General features: G+C 40.1%; 1 protein-coding gene across 1 annotated transcript; it reads left to right on the top strand.

The window, feature by feature from the left end:
- LOC137677091 (phosphatidylinositol 3-kinase regulatory subunit alpha-like) lies at positions 1-27,457 on the top strand. Its single transcript, XM_068424277.1, is given in 15 exon segments — positions 1-34; positions 972-1,064; positions 2,795-2,869; positions 4,959-5,090; positions 5,974-6,175; positions 6,368-6,447; positions 17,146-17,191; positions 17,625-17,805; positions 18,265-18,390; positions 20,674-20,814; positions 21,069-21,247; positions 21,354-21,422; positions 26,177-26,265; positions 26,268-26,343; positions 27,271-27,457. Coding segments are annotated over 15 exon segments (1,710 nt in total).

Genomic DNA, 27,457 nt, shown 5'->3' with positions numbered 1-27,457 from the left:
ATGGTTGATGAGAAGCTCAACATGAGCCGGCAATGTGCGCTTGCAGCCCAGAAGGCCAACCGTATCCTGGGCTGCATCAAAAGCAGCATGGCCAGCAGGTCGAGGGAGGTGGTTCTGCCCCTTTAGTCCGCTCTTGTGAGACCCCACATGGAGTACTGTGTCCAGCTCTGGGGCCCCCAACATAAGAAGGACATGGAGCTGTTGGAGCAAGTCCAGAGGAGGGCCACCAAGATGATCAGAGGTCTGGAGCACCTCTCCTATGAAGACAGGCTGAGAGAGTTGGGGCTGTTCAGCCTGGAGAAGAGAAGGCTGGAGAAGGCCTTATAGCAGCCTTCCAGTACCTGAAGGGGGCCTACAGGAAAGTGGGAGAGGGACTTTTTACAAGTGCAAGTAATGACAGGACGAGGGGGAATGGTTTAAACTGTAAGAGGGTAGATTTAGATTAGATATTAGGAAGAAATTCTTTCCTGTGAGGGTGGTGAGACACTGGAACAGGTTGGAACTAGCCACCCGTGTAGCCTCCCCGCTACCAAAACCTTGCCACGCAAACCCAATACAATGAAATACTTGTTTCTGCTGCTATTTCAGGCCTTTGTAAGTGTGTTTTGCCCAGGGGATCAGCAACTCCCAGCACACTGGATGTACATTTTTCAGGCCAAAAGATTTTTTAATTTTCATCCTTGCATTGTATTTCTGACCGTCCATAGGTTGCAAACTTTTATTGTGTTTTCTTTTCCTAGGTAATATGGAGGGTGATTCTAGCACTAGCTAAAAGAAAATGCTGTAAAAATGCAATTGTCATTGTTTTTATCTGCTTTCTGATTAGTTGCGGAGTATTCTAATTAGGCCTGGCAAGTGGGATATTTTTTCAGTACTTAAAAATTAACTGGTTGCATTATGTGCCATGACTTTTATAAACAGAAATTGCATTTATCTGTAGCTTAGCTTATTTTTCTTCTTTTCTTTTACAGCTTTTTCATTTACAGATCTTACGGAGCAGTTTGCACCTCCTGATGTTGCTCCACCAATCCTCATCAAGATAGTGGAGACAATTGAAAAGAAAGGTAGGCTGAAGAACGATCTACCAAGGTTTTTTGTTACTTGTGTGAGCCAAGACTGCAAAATCGGATCCAGAGCTGGCATCTCCCCTTCCTAGAGCTGCTCATGCATCACATTACTCAACAGATATGAAAATAATCTCATTTAAGGTTTCTTGTGTTGGTTTCTGCTCAGTAGAGGCTACTTGGACTGTAGGAGCAAAACTAAAGCTTATGTCAAATGACATTTAATAACTCAACTAATATAAGTATTATTGAAAGGTAAGGGAGAAGGGTTTGGTATTGCTTTGTTTTTTCTAACTGATGAGCACCTTAAGTTGCTTATGGAAATGCCATCATGACATTGAATTGGATACAAGGCCAAACAAGTAATGTGTTGCCCCAAAGCAGAAAAAAAAAAAGAATTAAATATGAAAAAGATACAAGAACTGTTTTTATACTTCAGGAGCCAGTTCTTTATTGCAGCTGTATGCTAAGCCAGCCAGTGTTATTTTTATGTGTTTTTTTTTTATCTGCTTTCCTATGTTGATATTTCTCCATCCTTTTGAGGCTTTCCCCTTTCTTCTACTATGTCCTGCCTCTTTTGCCATTTATCTCTCTTCATGGCTTCTCCTCTGATTTTACCTTCATAGTTCTGGTGAGGTAAACAGCAGCCCAGTGGGTCCTGCTCATTCAGTGGCCTTACAGCCTGGGAGCAAGAGGAAAAGTGGTATTCTGATCAGACTCAGACTGCTGTCCTTGGGGACATGGGTTCTCACATAGTGCTGTGACACTTTAAGAGAGCATAAGCCTTTCCTGAATGAGTAGGAGCTTGCTAATATCAATAAGAAGGGCTAATGTTTAGCAACAGTTTGCATAAGCAAACGCTGCTTCCAGGAAATGCCACTGATACTGTTAAATTGTCGGTGCTCTGCATCCTTGGGTATGGTCTCTTTCCTTGTGTATTCTGTATTTTCTCTGAAGTAGGGAAGTAGTAAACAGTATCTTTCATCTGAAAACATTGTATTGGTGTCTTTTATTCAAGTGGATTCTCAGACATATTATGTGACATATACAGACATTTTCTCTCACATCAGTGATGTGACACTCACCCTACATACACTGTGAGGTTATGGGCTCTACGGATAGTCAAAGGCAGCCTAAGAGTTACCTGTCCCATAGAAGGGACTCTGTCTCTGTTGACTGCATAGGGTGCCAAAGGTTAGGCACGTTTGTAACTTATAAGTCTCAGTTAAATCTTTAAAGCTAATTAGGATGTGTCAGAAATTTTGTCATATCCCTATCTCATTCCTGTGGGGTATCATGACTGAGACTGCTCACTTGTTATCCACCTGAAGGACATGGTGTTTCCAGCTGGTATGTAGAGTGTAAAGGAAGATCTGGCTCCCATGTTGCTCCTGCAAGCTGTTTTCTTCCCTGGGTTATGTGAATCTCTTTCCTAGTCCTGGCCTTCTACAGTCAGCCCATGGAGAGTTGTCCAGAATATGCGGGACTGACAGCATCTCTGGTCTTCCTTGGCCAGCTCTTTCTGCAGACCCAGCAGTTTGCATGTACAAAGAGGTGTCTTACAGCCTTAAAAAGCAATCACGTTCCTTAGTGTAGTAGGTGGTAGGAGGATGTTGGGGAGAATGTTGCTCATTTATACTGTAAGTACGTATTTGAAGAAAACAGAAGTATGTTGTTTCATGGCAACAGGCACTGGAATGTTAATGTATCCCATCGATTTTGTTTTGAAGATCTGGAGTGGTCAACTTTGTATGGAGCACAAGGCTCAAGCAGCTCAGCAGAATTAAGACAAATTCTTGAATGTGGTAAGTACAGTTCTCTTCCTTAAAGCACTATACAGATTTTGTGGTCAGGTGGATCCTGTTTTCTTTGCTCCCCTACTCAGCTTATATATGAGCTGGTTCTGAATAATATAATATTAAAAAGACAAATATAAGTAAAAAAGGTTTCTAACTTTTACACTTAATATGAAAGGTATTTTTCACTTTTACAGGTTGTCTTTTTTTCATGGCTCCACTGCATGGTTCTTTTTCCAAGAATGATTATTTTAATCATTTGTTGGTAACTTGCTTGTTCAAGGACTGAAAAATCTAGCTATACAGAAAAAAAAGGTGTTTTGTTCAGAAGCAAGGTAAAGATACACTATTCCTGTAAGGCTGCAGGTTAATATTTTGTAAACAAAAGGCCATTTGTTTATGTACAGTTCTGTGCATGCGTTTTTTTGGTCCAGTAGTGGAGAGGCAATAGCTCCACATTCCCTGCCTGCTACTGAGCTGATGCTGGAAGGGAAAGAGAAAATTAAATTGATGTTGCTGCAGTAGGCTAGGTTCTCAGGTTTTGGACAGTAAAATGCAGCTACAACACTAACACCACATACTTGTTCAACTTTTCTGAAATATGCTTCCTTCTCTTTTTGGTACTCTCTTATTCAACTTCAGACCAGAATATACTGGCATGGCAACGCTCAGTTGCACTATGAGAGATCAGGAGCTATTGTAGGAGGAGTGCTTGACCACACCTTTGCAAGCTGGGGTGCAATGTGGGATGTGAACTTCCACTTGCATAGAAGAGCAAAAAATACAAAGGCTAGAAAATGAAACTGGTTACATGACATGTTGCCAAAGGGACAAAGGAAAGAAACTCAAACTGTGAATTAGCACTCTCAATTTTTAGTAATTGCAAATATTAACAACATGAACAAGAGATGATACTATGAGTTGTCTGTTCCTTCAGATCAAAAGAGTCCTCTGCTGATTGTGATGGGAGTGAAGGAGTATATGAGTGCAAGCAGGGAGAGGAGATATGCATATGGTGCTAGCAGCCTGTCCTGGTTTTGTGGGGATAAAATTTACAGAATCAATTTTCTGTTACATTTTGTTTCAGTTTGTGGCCAGCTGTGGTATGGTGATCAAGGCCATGAGCAGTAAGCCAGGGCAGCTGACCCAGGCTGTCTCTCTCTCTCTCCCTCTCCCTCTCTCTCTCTCTCTCATTTGGTTTAAACTGGCCAAATAAATTCAGGAGTTATTTTACAGGGGACTTGACTAGCCTAGAAAGTTGGTCAGCATTAATATCTCTAAATTCTTGTACCAAATGTGGATCTTTCTGTAAACATTTAGGACTTTACTGTATGGGTTTCATGTTTTAAGAGGAAACCTAATCTTGCTTGCATTAAGTAAGCATTTCTGTATTTTCCTATCTTTATTTTTGCTGCTGATATTCCTTGCTCCAATGCTAACAAGTAGTCCTAGCCCCATACTAGCTACTATGAAGAAAATTAACTGTGTCCCAGCCAAAACCAGCACAATGTGACACTCCCAAACCTTAGCCTAAGTCATAACTATGCTGGAAGGATACCAGGTTTTACAAGATAAATCCTCACTGCTGCATAAAACACCAAGCACCCAGTTCTGCATGTGTATATTTGTTTCAACTCATAAATATCTACAGTCTTGGGGCCCCAAGTTGTTAATCAAGCTTTCAGTCATAATAGAAGCTGCATTTGTCCAAAGCCTTGATTAATACTACTTACACAAAAAATTTACAGGTAAAACAAAGACCTGTTAAAAACACTCTGATGTTACATAACACTGTCGACTTACAGCAAGTCACTACCATTATTCTGACTTCAGCCCTGCACTGTATATGACAGAAGGCCACACAGCTTTGGAAGCTATGTGGTTCATCAGGTGCCAAAGGCCTAGGCATGGTGTTGAGTGCTGTATGTTCTTCATCTCAAAGATGTGTTTTGGTGTCTTAGATTCTTTCTTACAAGTTGTTCCCTGTAAACCAGATATAAGTTAGCAGTTTTGGCTTGGTATAAAGTGTTAATATCATGAGCCTATGTATTTTTTCTAATTTCTAATGTCTAAAAAGTATGTTGCTCTTTCCCTTTAGATGCCACTCTGTCGGATTTAGAGACATTTGATGTGCATACTTTATCAGATGCTCTCAAGAGGTATCTCCTGGAACTGCCAAATCCCATCATTCCAGCAGCTGTTTACAGTGACATGATTTCTGTAGCTCAAGGTATTGAATATCAAATTATTTCAAATGTCAAAACAAAAAGCTTTTGTTAGGATTCTGAATATCCAGTGGTCCAGCTGTCACCCACAGAACATGGAAGATTCTGCACAACCTGGTATCATCTCAGAAAAAATATATACCTTCACTGCTTTTGATGAAAGCAGTTTCAGTTCAGATTTAGACATGCATTATTTACTTATCTATTTAGGTAAACATAATGGAAAATATAAGGAATAACACAGTTCTCTTCATTTTAGTAAGTAGAATGACTATACAAAAAATGTGGGGGCAATCAAGGATTTATCTGTATTCAGAAAGCTAATTTTTAACTTTTTATCAGTGCTGACAAAGTAAATGTATTAGAGGTCATGATGTTCTGCAGTAGATTGGGAGTTGCAGATTATGAAGTGACAAATATATGCATGTAAGATTCATCATCTACAATAGTCACTTCAAACAAGTACAGATTATAGGCTTTCAGCACATGGGCCAAATATTGTTATATGTCTCGGGACAGGATATTGTTACTGGTAACCTTCAAAGTTAGAACAGCACCTGTGAGAATTATCTAGTGCATTTCAGAATTACCCAATCATGTGTGACACTAAACACAAGACAGACTTCTATCAGTACACTCTGAACACATTGTGTTTTTTACCAAAATGCATATCTGTTTCCATTTGACTTTTAAATACTTGTTCTTTACTCTTCCCTGAGCATTTCACTTTTTTCAAAAGAAGAAACAAGTCTTACGGCACTAATGAAGGACAGAATTATTATTTTTTTCTGTAAGATTCATGCTTCCAAAGGAGTCATATATAGTTTCATTTTACTTGTTGAATGTTACTGTTCTGATATCAAGATCCTTTTATCTGTTTGCTTGCAGAAGTGCAGAGCTCAGAAGAATATGCTCAGTTGCTGAAGAAACTCATCAGATCTCCAACTATACCTCCCCAGTATTGGCTCACACTCCAGTATTTGCTCAAACATTTCCTCAGACTTTGTCAAGCCTCCAGCAAAAACCTCTTGAATGCAAGGTTTCTGGCTGAAATTTTCAGTCCTCTGCTTTTCAAATTCCAGATAGCAAGGTACGTGGGTCATCTTTATTATATTCTGTACTGTAAACATGGGTTAGCTATATACAAAATTAAGTTTAATTAACTTCCTGACCTTACTTCTAATGTGGAGGGCATTGTTATAAATTTTTCCAATGTTTTTTGAATAATACTAATGTAAACTTTTGCATTTTTCCTAGTTCTTGTCTAATTCATCTCTTGCAGCTCTGATAATACTGAACACCACATAAAAATCCTAGAGGTTTTAATCACAAGTGAATGGAATGAGAGACAGCCTGTACCAGGTAAAAATATTTTTACTTAAAAAAATTATATACCGTTGTTTTCTTAAATATTAAAATTCAACTTAAGGACAGTAAATGCATGTTGTTTTTCTTTTTTAATCAAACTTAATGCAAAAGTGCAGAATTACAGAACTAAGTAGAAGTTGTTCATATGTTCCATAGTGGTGTGCAACATTTTTGTCACGGTTTAAAGTTGGGCTGGCTATTAAACCGATGGCAGATGCTCTCTATTAACCCTCCTTCCCCTTCAGAAGGGGAAGGAAAAGAGAAAAGGGAGAGAGACTTACAGGTTGGAAAGTTAAAACAGTTTTAATAAACTGTAATAATGAAAAAGAGTATAATAATAATAATAATGGAAATAATTACATATATACAAATATATACAAAACCAAGATCGAGCTCCCCCGATGATGGTCACGTCACCACCAGCACTGCAGGGCAGGCTCTGGGAAGGCCCAGGCTGGGCTCAGCGATGGACAGGAAATTGATTCAGGAGCGCACGGATTGGGATCGGGAGCAGGAGAAAGATGGACAGAGTCCTCTTCGGACGCTGGCCATAGCAGAAAAGAGCGAGACCCTTGTGATCCCTCAGCTTTATACTGAGAATGACGTGTATAGGATGGAATACCTTTGTTGGTCAATTTTGGGTCACCTGTCCTGTCCGCTCCTTCCTGGACGTGCGACCCTTCTGCGGCTCTTCACTTGTAATTGGTGAGGAATTTATCAGTGACCTTGGTTTCTCTAGGAATAAGTCTAAGCAAGAGCCTTTCTGCATATTATACCTACCGTTACCTCAGTAATAACTATAAACTTTGAGTATTCTCAGTCCTAGAAGCAGACACTGTCTGCAAAACATGCACTTAGTTTCAGAAAGTGCAGTTACTTAGAAGCAGCTTAGCTGAAAGTAAAAATCACTGAAAGGAAAATTGGTTCTGTTTTAGGCCAAACCAGGAAATTTTTTTTGTAAGAAATTGTATTTTTCATTAAAATCATTTTAGTACCTGTAGTTTGTACAGCCTTAGGACTTTCATTTCTTTTTCAGAAAACAGTGAATAGGAATTTGTGAACTTATAAGACCTGTAAACCAATAGAATACATATCATATGGTGGTGGTTGTGGTGGTGGTGATATTCTGGAGATTTTATTTAATTCTCACTCTACTTCCAGGCAAATTTTCTTAGAAATACAGTACCCCATAGAGATCATCTGAAGAAAGTAAGATTTCCCCCTTTCTTTACTTATATGCTTTTTTTAATCCAGAGACTCAAAAGATTTCTTAAGCAATATCAATAAACGATACGGAAAAATATTAACACCCCACTCAAGAAAGTTAGATTACACTTGTTTTGATTCTGTAAATTAGCACCTAATTTAGTCAACAAACAGTAAAACCCACCTCTAATTTATGCAAAAATCCCTGGTTTTAAATCAAATATTTGGTAGGAGCAAGTCAGAGTTGCTAACTGTGTGAAAAAGAAATTATTAATGCAGGGGGACTTTAGATATTAGCTTTTACAGCTTAGTAACAGAGAATATCCAAACAAAGGATAGGGCAATGATGAACAGAACACTGGGCAGGCTATAGCTCTCCCGCCTCTCGAGGTAAAGTTCATGGCAGTAGGATTTGTAGGGCTGCTTAAGATTTGAAGAGCTAGAACACAGCAGCAGAAAAACAGCAGCAGAGAAATGCCTTATGTCTCGTATTTCAGGTAGGCGCATTGTATAATCCCCTTCATCAACTAATGAAGATTAATTTAAAATGGCTAAGATTTTTATTCTTACTGCTTTGATTGGGAGGCTTTTCCAACCTTGCCAGCTCTATTAGTTAGGAACCTTTCCCTAACATTTAGCGTACATGTATTTTCAGCTAGTTTATACCTATTTGGTTTCATTCAATTTTGTCAAAATAGTTAAGGAGTCATTTCCAGAACCACTGTGTATTTTTCTTCCTAATGTTTCATAACAACCAGGAGAGTCCAAACTTTTAATGACTACTTGTACTTAAGAGATCACTTGATTGCGTATAGTCCTGAGTTGCTTCATATGAGGAAAGTATAAAAGTGAAAGGTGTTGATGTTAGAACTACTAATGAGGACAAGGAGTCTAGTCATCATGAGATTATCATTAGGGCACTTGAAGAAATGTGACTGTATTCATCAGATTTATAGGGTTTGACACTACATTAATAATTATAATCTAACAGCTACTTGTTTTTAATATTGCTTCTGAATTAATTTTTTGTAATGCAGTAGTTTATTTTGAGGGTCCTCCTGGGATTTTCCATATGATCTGTTACAAAAATAGAACTCCTCTGTGCATTTCAAAGTCAATGGAATGTTTTTTTAGTAGAACATTTGTACATCTATTAATATGCTGAAAAAAAACTCAGATACAATTTTTCAAGCTTTATGTAGTCTATGGTTAGCTAGCCTCTGCTCTTAGGCCTGTAAAGTGCTTGAATAATTTTCAAAAGTTGAGTCTTAATAGAATGTTATGTAAGTTTACAGGATTAGAACACAAGTCTGTTTTCAGCACCAAAATCATTCAGTGACCTGATCATCTGAAGTGCTGTGTTTTTATAGTTCTCATAGAAGACTCGAAGATGTATTTTTCAAAATTATCATCTTCAAGATTATTGGTTGTAGTGGCTTGAGTTTTCATTAAAAAATGTTTAGAGACATTATAATAAAGGAAGATACCTAGAAAAGATAACTTATTAGTCATATAAGTGTTCTGAGAATGACAGTCTATAATAGAATTTTTAAAGTTCAGAAGTTAAGAGGTTTTAAACAGAAAGAATCTTGCTTGTTGAAAATCATGTAATGACAACTAAGTGATAACAGGTAAGCCAATGCTGCCAGGTTTCGTTTCTTTTTCACCGGCTGAAGTGATAGCTTCCTCCTTTCTTTTTTCTTTCTGTTATTCTCAAGCCTGGATGAAAACATTCTGTCTAAAATGAGCTGTGCATGAAATTTTAGTGGTATCTATCTTACACAGTATGTAGATACATTAAATGCAGGGTTGAAGATAACTGATCTGAATAGGGAGGAGATCTTTGCACAACTGTGGTGTTTTTTCTTATCACATCACCCACTAATTATCCTTCTTGCCTCAAAGCAATAGAAATTATGGAATTGGGCCGTATACCTTAATATCTTAAATTGGACATCTTACAGCTAGAGTGATGTACAGCCCACCATAGCACAAAAACAGGAGTTACTGTTAGGCCATTACTTGATTTCTATTTTTTTATTTATTTATTTTTTAATCACAACTCTGGACTGTTTTTTTTTTCTCTGTCACAGTGTTCAACAGCAAACTGCATTTTTGTTTGTGAATTAGAATAATGCTTAGCCCTTCACAAAAGCTAAAGTACTAAAGGTAAAATACCTGTTGTGCTTATGTGTGTAGTACATCAAGACAAAGTAATGTTGCAGAAGTAAGATTAGAGAAATGTTTGGTGTTTTGAATAATTGGTAACCAGATCCATTTTCTCATTCCTGTCTTATTCTTTGTGTTTATCAGTGGGATGTCTGAAAGGTGATAAGTGTCACTGGGCAAACTAGATGATTTAGCATCCAGTTTTAACACCCCAACTTGATGAACACAGGCTTTAAAAAGTAACGTTGATTTTACATTCAGAAACAAAGTGCATGTCTCTAAATATGCTATTCAAAACAGCAGTATTAGCAGAAAGTATCTTAGTTATAACAGATTATAGCTAACAGTGCTGCTTATGTCTCGCAGATAGAATCTCACACGACATAGAGATGTGAAGACACATATGCTTTTAGAGGTAATATATTGAAAAATGGGCTATGTTTGTAGGTATAGAAGACTGGATGTTTTTTTCAGTTCATTTTTGAGGATCGTAAAGGGTCTTGGTTTTTCTGTCTGAAGCAGGCTTGCACTGGATGCAGGTCCTGCAGCTGTCCATGGGGCCCGGTGGCTGCTTGGGGTGATGCGGTTGGTTTGGCTGAGCTGGGAGGAGGGCATGTTGTACAGAGGAAAGTGGTGCGATAGGAGAGTTAGGAGGGTTGTTTTGGGGAGAACTCTCAGGGAGATGGGAGTCCTCTTGGGGTGGAGGTGTGTTGAGGAGCGTGGAGTGGCTTTGGGTGTGCGAGATCAAGGTGTGTCTTATCGCAGGAATGAAAAGAGGAGCAGAGGAAGAGCTATTGCAGTGGCTGGAAGGAGCTGCTGTCCTGTATGGATAGAATCACAGAATCACAGAATGTTAGGGATTGGAAGGGACCTCGAAAGATCATCTAGTCCAATCCCCCTGCCGGAGCAGGATTACCTAGCCCATATCACACAGGAACGCGTCCAGGCGGGTTTTGAATGTCTCCAGAGAAGGAGACTCCACAACCTCTCTGGGCAGCCTGTTCCAGTGTTCGGTCACCCTCACCGTAAAGAAGTTTTTCCTCATATTTATGTGGAACCTCCTGTGTTCCAGCTTGCACCCATTGCCCCTTGTCCTGTCAAGGGATGTCACTGAGAAGAGCCTGGCTCCATCCTCATGACACTTGCCCTTTACATATTTATAAACATTAATGAGGTCACCCCTCAGTCTCCTCTTCTCTAAGCTAAAGAGACCCAGCTCCCTCAGCCTCTCCTCATAAGGGAGATGTTCCACCCCCTTAATCATCTTCGTGGCTCTGCGCTGGACTCTCTCTAGCAGTTCCCTGTCCTTCTTGAACTGAGGGGCCCAGAACTGGACACAATATTCCAGATGCGGCCTCACCAGGGCAGAGTAGAGGGGGAGGAGAACCTCTCTTGACCTGCTAACCACACCCCTTCTAATACACCCCAGGATGCCATTGGCCTTCTTGGCCACAAGGGCACACTGCTGGCTCATGGTCATCCTGCTGTCCACTAGGACCCCCAGGTCCCTTTCCCCTACGCTGCTCTCCAACAGGTCTGTCCCCAACTTGTACTCATACATGGGGTTGTTCTTGCCCAGATGCAGGACTCTACACTTGCCCTTGTTATATTTCATTAAGTTTCTCCCCGCCCAACTCTCCAGCCTGTCCAGGTCCCTCTGAATGGCTGCGCAGCCTTCCGGTGTGTCAGCCACTCCTCCCAGTTTGGTGTCATCAGCGAACTTGCTGACAGTGCACTCTATTCCCTCATCCAAGTCATTAATGAATATATTGAATAGTACTGGTCCCAGTACCGACCCTTGAGGGACTCCGCTAGACACAGGCCTCCAGCTGGACTCTGTCCCATTGACCACCACTCTCTGGCTTCTTTCCTTCAGCCAGTTCACAATCCATCTCACTACCCGATCATCCAGACCACACTTCCTCAGTTTAGCTGCGAGGATGCTGTGGGAGACCGTGTCAAACGCTTTACTGAAATCAAGATAGACCACATCCACAGCTTTACCATCATCTATCCACCGGGTTATGTCCTCATAAAAGGCTATCAAGTTGGTTGAGCATGACTTCCCCTTGGTGAAGCCATGCTGAGTGCCCCTAATGATCCCCCTATCCTTGTTGTGCCTAGAGACAGCACCAAGGACAAGTTGTTCCATCACCTTTCCGGGGATGGAGGTGAGGCTGACCGGTCTATAGTTACCCGGGTCCTCCTTCTTGCCCTTTTTGAAGCCTCTAATGGCCTGCACGCTAACTCAGGCTGAGCTACTTTGTCTAAACTGTCTGTCCCAGTTTATTCCCGTTTCCCAGGCTTGTAAATAACATTGTAAATGTGAAATATTGCAGTTTTAAGCATGAAGAGGTAGGTTTTACTACTCACAGGGTCATTGACAAGAATAAGTGAGGTAATGAGACTGCTTTACACATAACTGCTCCCTTGCTGGGGATGGGGCGAGAGTTCTGGCAATATTGCCAAGATGCAGACACTTTGCTTTTAGCTGAACACAATATTAGCAAGCTTGGTGGCATAACAACCAGAGCAGGAGAGTGTAAAAGCTGATCCTGTTCCTCTTGAAATTGGTCACAAAGCTCCCCTGGACTGTTGTGGTCAGGCTCAGCCCGCAGTCCTGTCGGTAGTGTCTTGGGGACACAGCCAAATATGTAAAAACGCTGTCCCTTGTCAGGATTTTCTGCCTCGTGTCATGGGCTTGGCTGGACTGTTGGCAGCACTGAGCGTGGTTTGGCGCATGCAGAAGGCAGTCTGTCCCGGGGAGAACTGATGTCACACGGGATGTTGCGCATCCATGCCTCAACCGGCAGAGGGCTCCCTCCCCTTCTAAGCTAATAAAAATCAGGCTTTATATCTGATTTAACGGAGAGCAAAATACTTTAATCACCATACCTAGCAATGCTGTATTCTTGCTTTAGATTTTGACAGTAGTGTATGCTTTGTTTCTCAATACCTAATTGAAAGTATTTGGTAAAACTGAAATATGTATAATATTATATTATAATTTTTTACAGATTAATATGTGTATGTGTGTATTTGTATGTAAGTATGTGTAACACACGTGCAAGCCTGTCGAACCTGATCAGTTCTCTTCCTGCTTCGTACATCTATTTTTAGAAAAAAATTGCTTTATAGATAGAACACCACTGTGAGTATGACTGCAAAAAGTCATAGGCTGCTAACTTTCTGCAAATACAAATCTATAGATTCAGTGGGCACCACTCAAAGTTTTGAAATTTAAATTTAAATAAAAGTTAAGATGGGGCAATTGTATGAAAATGCAGGTGTGTGCATATTGTTTTTTTTTTTTTTTTACAAGACACATGATTCCCTTCTGCAAGATGATTAGGAACTCATTTTTGCACAAGGCACTGGAATCCAAAAAAGAATTGGACTTGGGAACAAAGTCTTATCTTTTATCTCTGTGTGGGTACCTATGTTTTTAAAAATTATAAACAATTAAATGAACCAGTTTTGGGTTATCTCATCTCCTTTGAGAATATGCTTCTGTATTGTGTCCCTATAAAGCAAAAAGTGTTATCAACCCCTTCTGTAATTTTAACAGTAAATAGGAGGCATATCAGTTACTGTCAGAAATTGGATTTTCCCTCTTCTCTTGCTGTGTACTGTCATTAGTTCAGAAATGCGGGTTACTCTCTCCATTTGAAGTAGGCTGTACCTTTATGACTGTGCTGCTTTAGATCATATATAGAACTGACAATTGTTCAAGTAGACAAAGGCTAAAACTAGAAAAGCAAGGGATTGTTATAGGTGAAGCTAATCAATAAACTGTAAAACATAAAAAATGTACTGCAGATATTTGGGATTTCATTATGAGGTACAAATGGATTTGGTATTTTGTAGCATAGGAGGATTTGGTAGGTGGAGTGTTCGGGAGGTGAAAACTTCAATGCCGTTTGACTGCCGTAGGGAGCACGAGCTTATCTCAAGGAACGTAGCTACTAGAAGTTCTCACTGTTTCTAACAAGTAGGAGGAAAATATTAACCCCCTTCTCTTCTTTCTCTGAATTAAATATTGTGGTTTGCTTCTCTTTTCATTTTGGATTTATTTCCTTGTAAAAGTATAGCTGGCAAAGTAGTTAACCTCTGTAGGCAAAGGGGAGCAGACTCTTCAGTTGCTGTTCTGTTCCTTTAGCAAGTCTGATCTCCACCAAACACTAAGGCAAGGAAAATATATTTAACCTAAACTGCTCCCTCTCTGTACAGTCCCTTTTCCTGCTTGCCTGCCCAAGAAATCAGCAACCCTTTCGTACTGGAAAACACCATGGATACGGGCAGGTGTTTTTTTTCTACTATTTTCAGTTTATGGAAAATGGATAAAATGCCTCACAGCTTCATGCTAAGGATCTTCAAGCAACACTTGTATTTGTGATCCAGCATGAGCGTGTAGGAGGTGATGCTGTGCTTGCAAGCAGGCTATTTTGCTTGTACAGGGCTGCTCTGAGATGCAGCTCTTTTCAAGGAAGATTTTGATTCTGGGTTTTTTTTCTGCAATCAGTCAGTTAGCCACTTCCTGTATTTGGCTGTTTATGGTGCTTTTCTCAACTTTAATACTGCACTCAGCAGCCAGTGACAGAGCCTCTTACAATGGTCTTCTCATTTACTTAGCTAAAATGAGAAAGCCCTGCATTGGCCAATTGTTAGCCAATGACAACTTTTACTTTGAATCTGACTCCCCCTCCCCCACCTGAAATCCCATGCTCAGCAAATATTTAGACTTGCCCAAGTTAATAATGAAACAGATCTTTATCTGAGAGATGTGCAAGCTACCAAGGGGTGGTGGTTTGTTTTTTTTTTACAGTACTAAAGTCAGATTCACTTTTTAATGATGAACCAGAGTAAGTGGATACCTTCTGCACAGCACAAAGCTTTAAGCATTTAAGAAGAGAGAGAAGGCTTGGATTTTCTCACTGCATGTTACCGCTTTTTTATGGAACTTTTTGGTTAGAAAGCAGAGTAATCTCTTTTTCAGAATTTTTTTTTGCTTGCTTCAGAGAAGCTTCCTCTTAAAAGGAGTTTTGGGGTTTTTTTAAGCAAGATTTTTATAAGAGGAAACCAATTAATTTCTCAGGTTATTGGATTGTATTTTCAGGCTGTATTACAAGGGTGAGCATTTGTGATGCATAATTTACAAAGTAAGTGATATTGAATTTCTGTGTGTGTTTTCTTCATCACCTTGTGGAAGTATTTTGCTATAACTGATTATCAAGTAGAGCTTTCATGGTCTTAAGGTACATGAATGAAAGTCAAATACCTCAGTACCTCTCCAAGTTATATGGGGAATTGCCTATCTACCTCCTGTCTTTTCTTGCCTGCAAGCTAGGCTAGTCTGAACTGAGCACTAACCTGATTATACAAGTGTGGGCAGTCCAGAATTTGGCCACCAGTGAAACCTTGGAGAAGTAATTTTTCCTGAAAGGCTTTATTCAATGGAATAAAAAAATCTTACTGATCCCACATGAGACCTAAATGCAGCAATGTAGTCTTTATATAAATTAGGTTATAAAGATTTCCTACAATTGCCTTGGCAACTCAGCTGTTTGGGTAGCAGGTGGGCTAAACCTCCAAGTTCAGTGTTTGGACTTGTGTCTGGGATGATTTTAAGTATCCTATTTCATTCTAGAAACAGAAGGAATCTTTGGAGCATGTCTACCTAAACAGGGAGGGGAGAATCTACTTCAAAAGTGAATTTAAGCTTGTTAACATATAAAGCAAACTAGCATGCTGTCCTGGTTTCATTGGGATTTGGTTTCAGTTTGTGGCCAGCCATGGTGATCAAGGCCCTCAGCAGTTAAATGCAGGGCAGCTGACCCAGGCTGGCCCACAGGTGTATTCTATATCATTAACATCAAGTTCACTATAAAAGGGAGGGCTTGCTGGGGAGAGGTGGGGCTGTTTTTGCTTTCTTCTCTTCTGGTCTTCTTTTTTTTCCCTCATTGCCAATGATTGGTATTCCTGGAACCTGCTACAACTGTAGCTGAGTATACTTTTGTGTGTTCTCTGTTATCATTTATATTGGTTTACTTTATTAAATCTGTTTAATTTTAACCCATTAGTCTCCCTCTTTTTCCCAATTTTCTTCCTTGTTTGGGGAAGGGACATTGGGTGAGAGAAAAACTATTATTGTTTAGCCCTGGGTGCAGGCTAAATGAAGACATGCGTTTTTTGGTAGCTGTTGGTACTCCAGACATGTTCTTATATGTTAATGGTAGTCTAAAGGGGGTGAGCTGGTGAGGAGCACAGAGGGAAGGTAGATGTGTGTGAAATATTTGGGAAGGATATAAATTGTGTTAATTTTTTAATGAGTGTTGAGATGGAGCACATTTGAGCCACACCAGGATTTCTTATGATGTAGGCACTGATAGTTGCTACAGCTACTCTTTGTTGTGGTTATTTTTGGTGTCTGGTTTTCTGCCCCCATAGGTTATAGCGAGTATAAAGCATTCAAATTGCTTTACATAGCATTCTGCTCTGGAATTAATAGTCTATTCTGTTTCTTCCAAGAGGTCTGAGAGAGTTACAGTCATTGATGGGAGGGGAGTTAAGAACGATTATTTCTAAATGGTAGGAGAATACTGATGATGTAATGTCAAGTGAAGAAGAAGACACTGACAAAGACTCTTGCTTTTAAAAACAATTAACTTGATAAATATCTCAATGAGAACAGGGTAGAGAAACAGTATGAAAAGGCAGGCTAAGTCTTGTTGTGTCCTGACAGATTGGCTTTTTATGTTCAGCAAAATCATTTTTCAAGATCTTGCTCAGTTTTGACTTTCTTCCATGGTTTAGGAAATTCTTCTGAATATAAGATTACAATATTTGATTTTTAGATTTCAAAATGAGTTAATCCAGATCGATTGGAATTGTATTTTATTACAAAATGGTAAGGGGGGAAGGCATCTCTGCAGTAAGCACATTTTATATAATAATATCAAGTATATCAGACTTGTGTGTCTATTATGTTAAAATTATAGAAATCTGTGCAGTTTAAAAACATAATCCATATTCCATTATGTGGAGATATATATGTCTGTATGTGTGTATAATAAATACACATACACACACATGAAGTCATGCTCTTTTTCCCTTCTGCATCTTTAATATGTACAGTAGGTCTGCAAGCCTTTTATAGGTTTTTGAATGGTAAACTTCAGGCATCTGAGTAGGAGAATGAAAGAGAAGCGACTGACCTACCTATAAAGGGAGCTGCCCTGTGTGTGAGCGTGCCTGTTGCGTGCATGTGTGTGTAAGAGCTATATGCTGCAGCATATCAGCCTTTTGTCATCCTGCCAGGATTGGACTGCACCATGGGGCAAAGTCAGGAAAATGAGCTGGGAACGTGGGCAAGGAGAGCTCACTCAGTCCTTTGTAATACCAGGTGTATATTGCAGTTCTGCTAAATGTAGATTCTTTCAGAAATTAAAAATGTTTTAAGATTAATGTAGAACAAAATAATAAAACAGGAATGGTCTGGTGACATTCTTTTGACATGATTGGCTGAGGATTATGATGTAATAGGTTACAGTGCAGCCCCTTATAGGTTTTAAAATGAATTCCAAGACACCATTACAAAGAGAGCCTGGCACTTTTCTTGTATCTGAGCTTACTCAGTGAAACTCGTACAAACGTACAATACTGTTTGGAATATGGAAGAACTGGATATAGAATATCCTAAGACAGATATAAATTGTGGAATCTGCATTTAAAATATGGTGCTCCTTAGGAAATAGTATTTGAAATATGCCTAACTTTTCAACAAATTTCATTTGCAGGAAAGGAGGAAATACCAAATTAATCAAAATATTTCACCGAGACGGGAAATATGGCTTTTCTGACCCATTAACTTTCAACTCTGTGGCTGAACTAATAAACCACTACCGGAATGAATCTCTAGCCCAGTATAATCCTAAACTGGATGTAAAATTACTGTATCCAGTATCTAAGTACCAGCAGGTAATTTGGTCCATTTTCTTTGTGTTACACTTAAATACAGAGAAGTTACTTCAGTCATTTATCATGAAGAACTTCATCTCTGTTAATATTTGAAAAAATAAAGTGAGTATAAAAATTGATGTTTGTTTAAAATCAACTCCACAATTTGCATATAAATAATTAAAACTTTAAATACTGCAGATACATTATTAATAAATAAACTTGTTAATAAATATCCCATCATTAATGATGAAATATTTTTTCAGTATAAAGCTGAACACATGCAATGCAAAATTGCTTTTTGTCATTAATTTTATTTCTAATTTGCATATTATGCATGTAGTATATCATATCTCCATATTGATAAAAGTCTCATTTACCATGTAACTATTTGGTCATTTTTAAGCAGTTTTATCCTGAAAATCTGTGCAATATAAGTGTTTCTTTACAGAATATCTTTCCTTCTGCTCATCATCACAGGATCAAGTTGTAAAAGAGGATAGCATTGAAGCAGTGGGAAAGAAATTACATGAATATAATACCCAGTTTCAAGAAAAAAGCCGAGAATATGACAGACTCTATGAAGACTACACAAGAATATCTCAGGTGAGCTAGATTTGAAACCAAAGGCAGAGTGGAAGACTTCTGTAGATTTAGAAGAATATTACTGTAAATTCATACTCCCATCTTCCTCCATTCTTCTCCCTTCCACCACCACTACCATTGCCCAAAAGAGGAAACATATCTGATGTGCTTGCTCAGTATAGTAAATTGCTTACTCATGTTTGAATAGTCACCACCTGTAACCTAACCCTGTACTCAAGTCTGCCACCTGCATCCAAAGCAAGCACAGAACTGTCTTGATTTACCAACACTTCTGCATACTGAACTCATCAAGTTGAGTTAAGCTTTTCAAGACACATCTGCAGGGAAGCATTGTATTTTATTACTAGTTTTTTTAAGGGTCTGGTTTCACCTATGCTGGGTGGAGTGATGACATGTGTAGATACAGTGCAAGAATGAAAAGCTGCCTCTATCCTTCTTACATCTTAATAAACTATTAGATAAGTCCTGAAGTGCCAGTGAATTAGTGCTGTTTTACAGCCCCAGAATCAAGACTGCTTCTTAAAATGTTCAGGAAATACACCTCAAAATAACTGAAGAAAGGTGGAGGAGTGCAGGCAACTTGAACTTAAAATATGTAGCTATCAACTAGATATGTAGGTGCAGGAGGGATAAACTAGATGACCTCTTGAGGCCTGTCCAGCCCAATATCGTATACCTTTATTTCAGAAATACAGATGTACTTCTAAGGACATTAGTTGGTACAAAGGGCAAAGTGCATTGCCATAAGGCTTTAATCATCACAAACAAATTATTTATACAAAACAAAGATTGTAGCTAGCTCTTTGTCTAGCAGTTTTTCTTTCTTGGAAAACCTCATTGTGGAAAGCCTCATAATGGTAGCCTTTTGTACAGGCCTGTTTTCTCTGTTTTGTAAGGCTCTGCAGACATAGTGTGTTCTGGTAAAGGGATATTGAAGTCATAGAATCATCATAGAATGGTTTGGGTTGGAAGGGACCTTAAAGATCATCTAGCTCCAACCCCCCTGCCGTGGGGGTATGCCTTTCCACTAGACAGGAAAGGCAGGGACAGCTTTCCACTAAACCAGGTTGCTCAAAGCCCCATCCAACTTGGCCTTGAACACTTCCAGGGAGGGGGCATCCACAACTTCTCTGGGCAACATGTTCCAGTGTCTCACCACCCTCACAGTAAAGAATTTCTTCCTAATATCTAAATCTACCCTCTTTCAGTTTAAAACCATTACCCCTCGTCCTATCACTGCATGCCCTTGTAAAAAGTCCCTCTCCAGCTTTCCTGTAGGCCCCCTTCAGGTACTGGAAGGCTGCTATAAGGTCTTCTCCAGCCTTCTCTTCTCCAGGCTGAACAGCCCCAACTCTCTCAGCCTGTCCTCATAGGAGAGGTGCTCCAGCCCCTCTGATCATCTTCGTGGCCCTCCTCTGGACTTGCTCCAACAGCTCCATGTCCTCCTTATGTTGGGGGCCCCAGAGCTGGACGCAGTACTCCAGGTGGGGTCTCACAAGAGCGGAGTAGGGGGGCAGAACCACCTCCCTCGACCTGCTGGCCATGCTGCTTTTGATGCAGCCCAGGATACGGTTGGCCTTCTGGGCTGCAAGCGCACATTGCCGGCTCATGTTGAGCTTCTCATCAACCATCACCCCCAAGTCCTCCTCCTCAGGGCTGCTCTCAATCCATTCTCTGCCCAACCTGTATTTGTGCTTGGGATTGACCCGACCCACATGCAGGACCTTGCACTTGGCCTTGTTGAACTTCATGCGGTTCGCACAGGCCCAGCTCTCAAGCCTGTCAAGGTCCCTCTGGAAGGCATCCCTTCCTTCCAGTGTGTTGACTGCACCGCACAGCTTGGTGTCATCAGCAAACTTGCTGAGGGCACACTCAATCCCACTGTCCATGTCACCAAGAAAGATGTTAAACAGGATTGGTCCCAATACCGACCCCTGAGGAACACCACTGGTCTCCACTTGGACATTGAGTCATTGACGGCAACTCTTTGAGTGTTACCATCCAGCCAATTCCTTATCCACGGAGTGGTCCATCTGTCAAGTCCATGTCTCTCCAATTTAGACAAGGATGTCATGCGGGATAGTATCAAATCCTTTGCACAAGTCCAGGTAGATGACATCAGTCACTCTTCCATTATCAGTCAACGCTGTAACCCCATCATAGAAGGCCACCAAATTTGTGTTCTTCTGTTCATTCTTTTACAACATACTGTGTTTCTGTGATACAAGCCAATAAATCATTCTCTCTGTTTGATAGCAAATGTAATAGTGATTTTATTTACAGGAAATTCAAATGAAAAGAACAGCTATTGAAGCATTTAATGAAACAAGAAAAATATTTGAAGAGCAGTGCCAGATGTAAGAAAGATACAGTAAGGAATACATTGAAAAATTTAAATGGGAAGGAAATAAAAAAAATACTAAGGTCAGTGTTTTTATTTCTGATTGTATGATTTTGAAGAAACAATGCTAAATATAGATCTGCCTAAAACTAAAGCAAGTTGGCAAATTTAAAGTTGTTCAGTTGTAAGCACAGCAAGCCTCAAATGGGGTAGAACTTGCAAAACATGTACCTACATCTAGAGAAATAATCTGTTCTCTTAAATGTCTACATGAGAAAATAGCAGATGTAAAGTCATGAATAAAACTTCGAGTATAATGTACCACATTATTCCTTTCAGAATTATGCACAACTATGAAAAACTGAAGTCTCAAATAAGTGAAATTGTGGACAGCAGGCGTAGATTAGAAGAGGATTTAAAGAAGCAAGCAGCTGAATATAGAGAGATAGACAAGCGTATGAACAGCATTAAGCCAGACCTCATACAGCTGTGGAAGACAAGAGATCAGTACTTGATGTGAGGATCATTATTAATTAACAAAACTGGTTTTAGAAGTTTGGGATTTTTTTTTATTGGCATCTAACTTCTGTGACTAACAATTTTATTTGCAATTATTGTCCAGGTGGCTGACTCAAAAAGGTGTTCGGCAAAAGAAGCTAAATGAATGGCTTGGAAATGAAAATACAGAAGAGTGAGTATTAAGAGATTTAAATATTACTGGTATTTCAAGTAATCTTACACAAAAGTGAGATAAAGCATATTTAATTTCAGGACCACACTGTCACGGGGGAGAGTGGAAGGTTTTAGGTCGCCTAAAGAATCACCACCAAAGATATTAGCAGAAGTGATTTTAATGAGAATTTGTAAAAGCGTGACTTAACAAAGTTCAAATGGCAAAGTTCACTCTGTTCCTTTCTACAAAGGAGCAACTAGGGCAGAATTGGGCTAGAATGGTTTATACAGAGGTTGGGAGTGTGCAGGAGTAGATGGAAAAGGGAAAAGAATAAGGAAGACCCTCCCATTGAGTCACGAGGTTCAGAAAGGACCCCCTTGCTTTCTAAACTCCTCCTCAGAGAGGAGTCTAGGTGCGGCTGGATCCAATCCTAGTCCCAGACTTGATCAACAGTTTATGTCTAAAGGAATCGGGTACAGGGATTTCAATATTGATTCTATGTGCTTTGTGTAACTTTGGGATAGCAGCAATTAAGGTTTAACACTATTATGGTATATCACAAGATTAGATTATGATTCTCTAACAATACTTAACCAATTAATAATCATCAATCTATTATAATTGATACAGTGATTTAGTTAAAGATTCAAAAAGTTACTTAAATCAAGTTGCGTATATGCATATGCATACGCCCACAGAGATATAGAAAGAGATAGATATAGAGGTTAACCTATATTTTAAGATATTTCCTTTTCTGCAGATCATAAATTTTGGAATCCAATAATCTTTGAAAGTTTTACGAAATCAAAATATAGTGAATTACTCACTATATTTAAAAACCCAATAATAGTGAATTACTCTTTCCCTTTGTCGGCATCTATTGGCGGACAGGTTAAATTATCTCACGAGTGTCCTGGTTTGGCCTAAACCAGGCTGATTTTCCTTTCAGTGATTTTTACTTTCAGCTAAGTCTCCTCTAAGTAACTGCACTTTCTGAAACTAACTACATGTTTTGCAGACAGTGTCCGCTTCCAGGACTGATAACGCTCGAAGTTTGTAGTTATCAGTGAGGCACTGGTAGGGATGTTGTGCAGTAAGGCTCTTGCTGTACTTAGTCTTAGAGAAACCAAGGTCACTGCTGAATTCCTCACTGCTTATGAGTGAAGAGCCGAAGGGGGGTCGCAGCTACAGGGGGGAGCAGACAGGGCAGGTGACCCAAAATTGACCAACGAGGGTATTCCATCCCATACACGTCATTCTCGGTATAAAGCGGGGGGATCACGAGGGTCTCGGTCTCTTTTCTGCTATGGCCGGTGTCCAAGGAGGACTCTGACTGTTTTCCTGCTGCCCCCGATCCCGATCTGTGCATCCCTGAATCCAGCTCTCGACCGTCGCTAGGCCCAGCCTGGGCCTTCCCGGAGCCTGCCCTGCAGTGCCGGTGGTGACGTTGCCGACATCGGGGGAGCTCGATCTTGGTTTTGTATATATATTTGTATATATTTGATTATTCCAATATTATTATTATACTCTTTTTCATTATTATAGGTTTATTAAAACTGTTTTAACTTTCCAACCCGTAAGTCTCTCTCCCTTTTCCCTTTCCCTTTCCCTTCGGGTGGGGGGGGAGGGTTAACAGAGAGCATCTGCCGCAGGTTTAATAGCCAGCCCAGCTTTAAACCGTGACACGAGTCAAGCCTGGATGTCGCAGAAGTGACCCTGAGAGGTGTTTCAATTCAAGGAGATCCAGGGTCATAGCCTGCTGCAAGGCCTCAGAGATCTCAAGGGGCCTCACTCAGGATCAGTATTTATAAGATTGCAAGGTGATTGACTTTGGTCAGTACTTTTTTTTTGAGCTGGACATAATTCTTGTCAGGCAGTCTTGGCACCGTTCAGAGCAGGAGATGGTCCAGTGCAGGAGGAGTTTGGGTACGTTTTTCAGCCAACAGGAGTCGGGAGCAGGCTGCCAAGGGGAAGGTTGTGGAGTCTCCTTCTCTGGAGATATTCAGAACCCACCTGGGCACAACCCTGTGCAATGTGCTCTAGGGGAATGTGCTTTGGCAGGGGGTTGGACTAGATGATCTCCAGAGGTCCCTTCCAACCCTAACCATTCTGTGATTCTGTGGGAGTGCCAAATCGTCCTAGCTCATTGTTTTTGTCCGTTTCCTGGGCAACAGGAGTTGCTGGTGCGGTTAAGGGGTGCCTAATCGTACTAACTCACTGTACTTGTGCCAAGGATGGGGAGGTACCAGGTTGTCTTGAGCAAGCAGGATCAGGGAGTGCCAGATTGCCTCAGACTGCCCACTGCATCTGCAGGCAGGATCAGAGAGTGCCTGTTTGACTCAGCCCATTCAGTGTTCCCTGATTAATGTTGGCTGGTCCATCCTGACATTATCATGCAGCCTGGTGGTGCGAGGGGGTCTGCACCACCACGCACAGAGGAAATCTCAAGCCTAGCTCTCCTGTAACAATGCACACTGTTAACGCGTGGCAGCCTGTGTAATGCAAGTATTAGAAAAGACTGTCTCACACGCTACTCTGCCATTATTCAGGGAAGCGCATAATCAAATTACTGTAGCAAAGCACTGGAATTTAACCCGTGTCTTTATTCTTACCAGCAAAATGTAGATCATAAGACATTAGTATCTTGTAGAGATGTTATATGGATAGATAAATTGTTCAGAAGGTCTCTTAGGCATGGGTAGGCTGTTTCCAAACTTCAAGCATTGGTACCATGGTGCTATCTAGTATAGTGGTACCCACATCAATATATCACATTGCTTTTGGAGATGATAAAATTGTGTATACTGAAGAATGGTCCTCCTCTGGTTGTGTGATCTGGTTAATTTTTCTGGGAAATGGCAGGATAGTATTCTGTCATTTCAGCAGTTCAGTTTAGTATAGATTCTGACTGGGGCTTGGCTACTGAATATGTTTCACTTCATTCCCGGGAAAAAAGCAAAAAGCACCCAGGTGGTGCAAATGTAGGCTAAATTTAAACAAAAGCAAGCCACAAAATAATATCAAAAGTGTAGTAACAGTGAACAAATAGAAAAACAGAAAAATAGAAAGTGAACAATGAACAAATAGAAAAACAAAGTTGTCTAAGTAATATTCATATCAACATTTTCTGCTGATGTAGTTTCACGTGCATGCCTTTTACACTGCCTGGCTCAACACATAGCAAAAGCAGCACGCTGACAATGACTGTTATGTGGATTTACATTCTAGCTTTGTCCACGTTTAGTGGTCTGTTTTAATTTGGCTTGGTTTACTGAGTCTCCTACTGTTATCCTGGAAATTGTGCATCTCTGCTGTGGGCTGCGTTGGTAGAAGCAGGGGATAAAAATGGCATACACGTTTTTAAAGCCATGTTGTTCACTCAGCCTTAGCACAGCTCAAAGATAATATGATGGAGAATATGTAGACACCTGTTTCCAGTGGTACTCCCATCAGTTAAACAGTAGACAAAGAATAATGCCAGGTCATGGTTTTAACATAGCATCAAACAGTAAGTGGAACTGTTTAAAGAAAATTTTTCTTTTCTCTCACTCTGTGACTCTCCTTGCCAGCGAGTCTGGTAAATGCTCAGGTTTCTGCTGAAAAATTAAACTTTCAGAATGTGACTTTTTTCTAAAGTTGTAAAGCAGAAAAAAAAAAAAAAAAAAAAACACAGTATAATGAGCAGCAGTAAAAATAGGAATCCCTTTCTCTAGGTGCTGGTTGAAAATAGAGCCACTGCTGAATGCATTTGAATATCTTGAAGGACAAAGGAGTACGATGGGATAAGGGAGCTAGAGAGTGTCATCTGAAACAAAAGCACCCTTCTTTCTGCAAAATTGAATTCTGTGTGTTCTGCGTGAGATTGCGGATTTTTCCTGTAGACTACTTTGAGAATCTTCAGAAAGACACAACTGTGGATGAGTGAAAAGTCATGTTTTCTTAGAGCAAGGAAAATGATTAAAAACCTATTACAGAAAGAATAAATACATTAGCCAAACACAGACTGATTGCAAGCTGAGCAGGAGAGGCAGGGCCCACTGGTGCAGGCTGCTGGGCAAGTGGGGAGCTCTGGAACTGCAGAATATCAAAGTGGTGTCCACACAGCTGAACCAGACATCTTCTTTCATGGTGGGCTTTACCTCAGAGGGTTCTATTTAACTCTGAATCAACTTTATAGTTGATGGCTGTTTTGATAGAGAAGGCCCTATATTATATGCTCTTCTCATAATCTGGTTATAAGGAAAGACAGCACTGTACTATTCTACCCTTTCCACAAAGCCATCTCCCCTATGAATAATTAACCTGTCTACCTATACAACTGCTCATAGCTTTTCCAAGCAGCAGCTGTAGTGGATACATTGCATGATTTTTCACTGCTGACCAAGTGTTCTGATCTTTGGAAATAAAGATGACTCGGAGGGTATTGATTTTGTTGGGCTTGCTATTTACCAAAACAGTGAGTACGGTTGAAGTACTGAAGTGCTCACAGCACATTCTGAAAGATAACAGCATCCTTTTATATCCTTCTTCAGATTAACATGAGTGTTTTTAAAAGAAACAAGGACCATAACTTATATTTTATTTTTATTCAGTGGTCGAAATGTTGCAGTATTACATGGTTTACATCACTAGTTTTACCAGGGAGGCATCCTACTAACCACTGACTTTTTTTGTTTTTTTTTTTTTTTAAGTAATATGAAAGGAGGACTACTTGATTCATGGATTTTGCTCTGCAATGTGTTTCACAAACACATTTTGTCCTATTTCAACAGCCAGTACTCTATGGTAGATGATGAGGATTTGCCACATCATGATGAGAGAACGTGGAATGTGGGAAATATCAATAAAAGTCAAGCTGAAAATTGCTGCGGGGAAAGCAAGATGGAACATTCCTTGTTCGAGAGAGCATCAAACAAGGCTGCTATGCCTGCTCTGTTGTGTACGTACCCTAATTTGTGAATGATGTAACCAACATTTGAGGCACCTACTTTGAGCCAGGGGCAGATAGACACTTGCATATGAGTCTGTTAATTTGAGAGGGCACGGAGTAAATGCACGCAGACCAATATGATCGTTAAGCAGATCTTGTTTATTTTCGTATCTGAGGGTACATTTATACTATTCTATTGAGGGTACATTTATACTATTCTATTTTTGTACACGCTCCGTGTATGTGTCACTTCTATTATGATTGGTTAGTATGCTTTGTTCACACGCCTCTATATTAGTTCTGATTGGCTTATGCTAAAAAGTTATATCTTGCAGGTGTAGCATTCTTTCTTATTTTTCAACTTCCCTATATCTTATTTTTCTCATAGCCGAGGTCCTCAACTTCCCCTGTATCTTGTTGGTCTCATAGCCAAGGCCCTTGTTCTGTATTATGATTTGGCTAGTTCATCACCACCCCATTATCACCCCCTGGACATGCCTGGATATAGCTCGTTCAGTACTTGACTGTTGTCCCGTGGGAACCCCACAGCATATGCATGGATCCTATTGGATCTTCGGGCTTAGAAGCAGACCAAGTCCTGAGGCCATCCTTATTACTGCTCCATTTCCTACACAGCTCAAACCTGTGCCACTCCCACAGATCAGCCTCATGGAGAAGGGAAACCAGAGCATGGATGCACTCCTTTTATGTGCAGCTGCTAAGTCCTGCCTATCTCCTGCCTCCCTAAGCTAACACAACATCTGGGAATCTGGGTTAAACCTAGGCTTTTACCATTATCCTACCACAGAAGACAGGAATTCTATGTAGTGACTAGCACTTTTAAGATTTATTGCTAGTACCATATTTTCTAGCTTAACTCTACTGTACTGACAAAGTAAAAACTGGTTGTTTTGGTTTTGTTTTTCCCCTCTTTAGGGTGGATGGAGAAGTAAAGCACTGTGTGATAAACAAAACACCTACTGGGTATGGATTTGCAGAGCCATGTAACTTGTACAACTCGCTCAAAGAACTGGTGCTACATTGTCAACACACATCACTCGTGCAGCACAATGACTTTCTCAATGTCACATTAGCCTACCCAGTATATGAACAGCAGAGGTGA

The sequence above is a fragment of the Nyctibius grandis genome (assembly GCF_013368605.1).
Source record: "Nyctibius grandis isolate bNycGra1 chromosome W unlocalized genomic scaffold, bNycGra1.pri SUPER_W_unloc_1, whole genome shotgun sequence".
Classification (NCBI taxonomy): Eukaryota; Metazoa; Chordata; class Aves; order Nyctibiiformes; family Nyctibiidae; genus Nyctibius; species Nyctibius grandis.
This window is presented reverse-complemented; position numbering and strand designations above follow the sequence as displayed.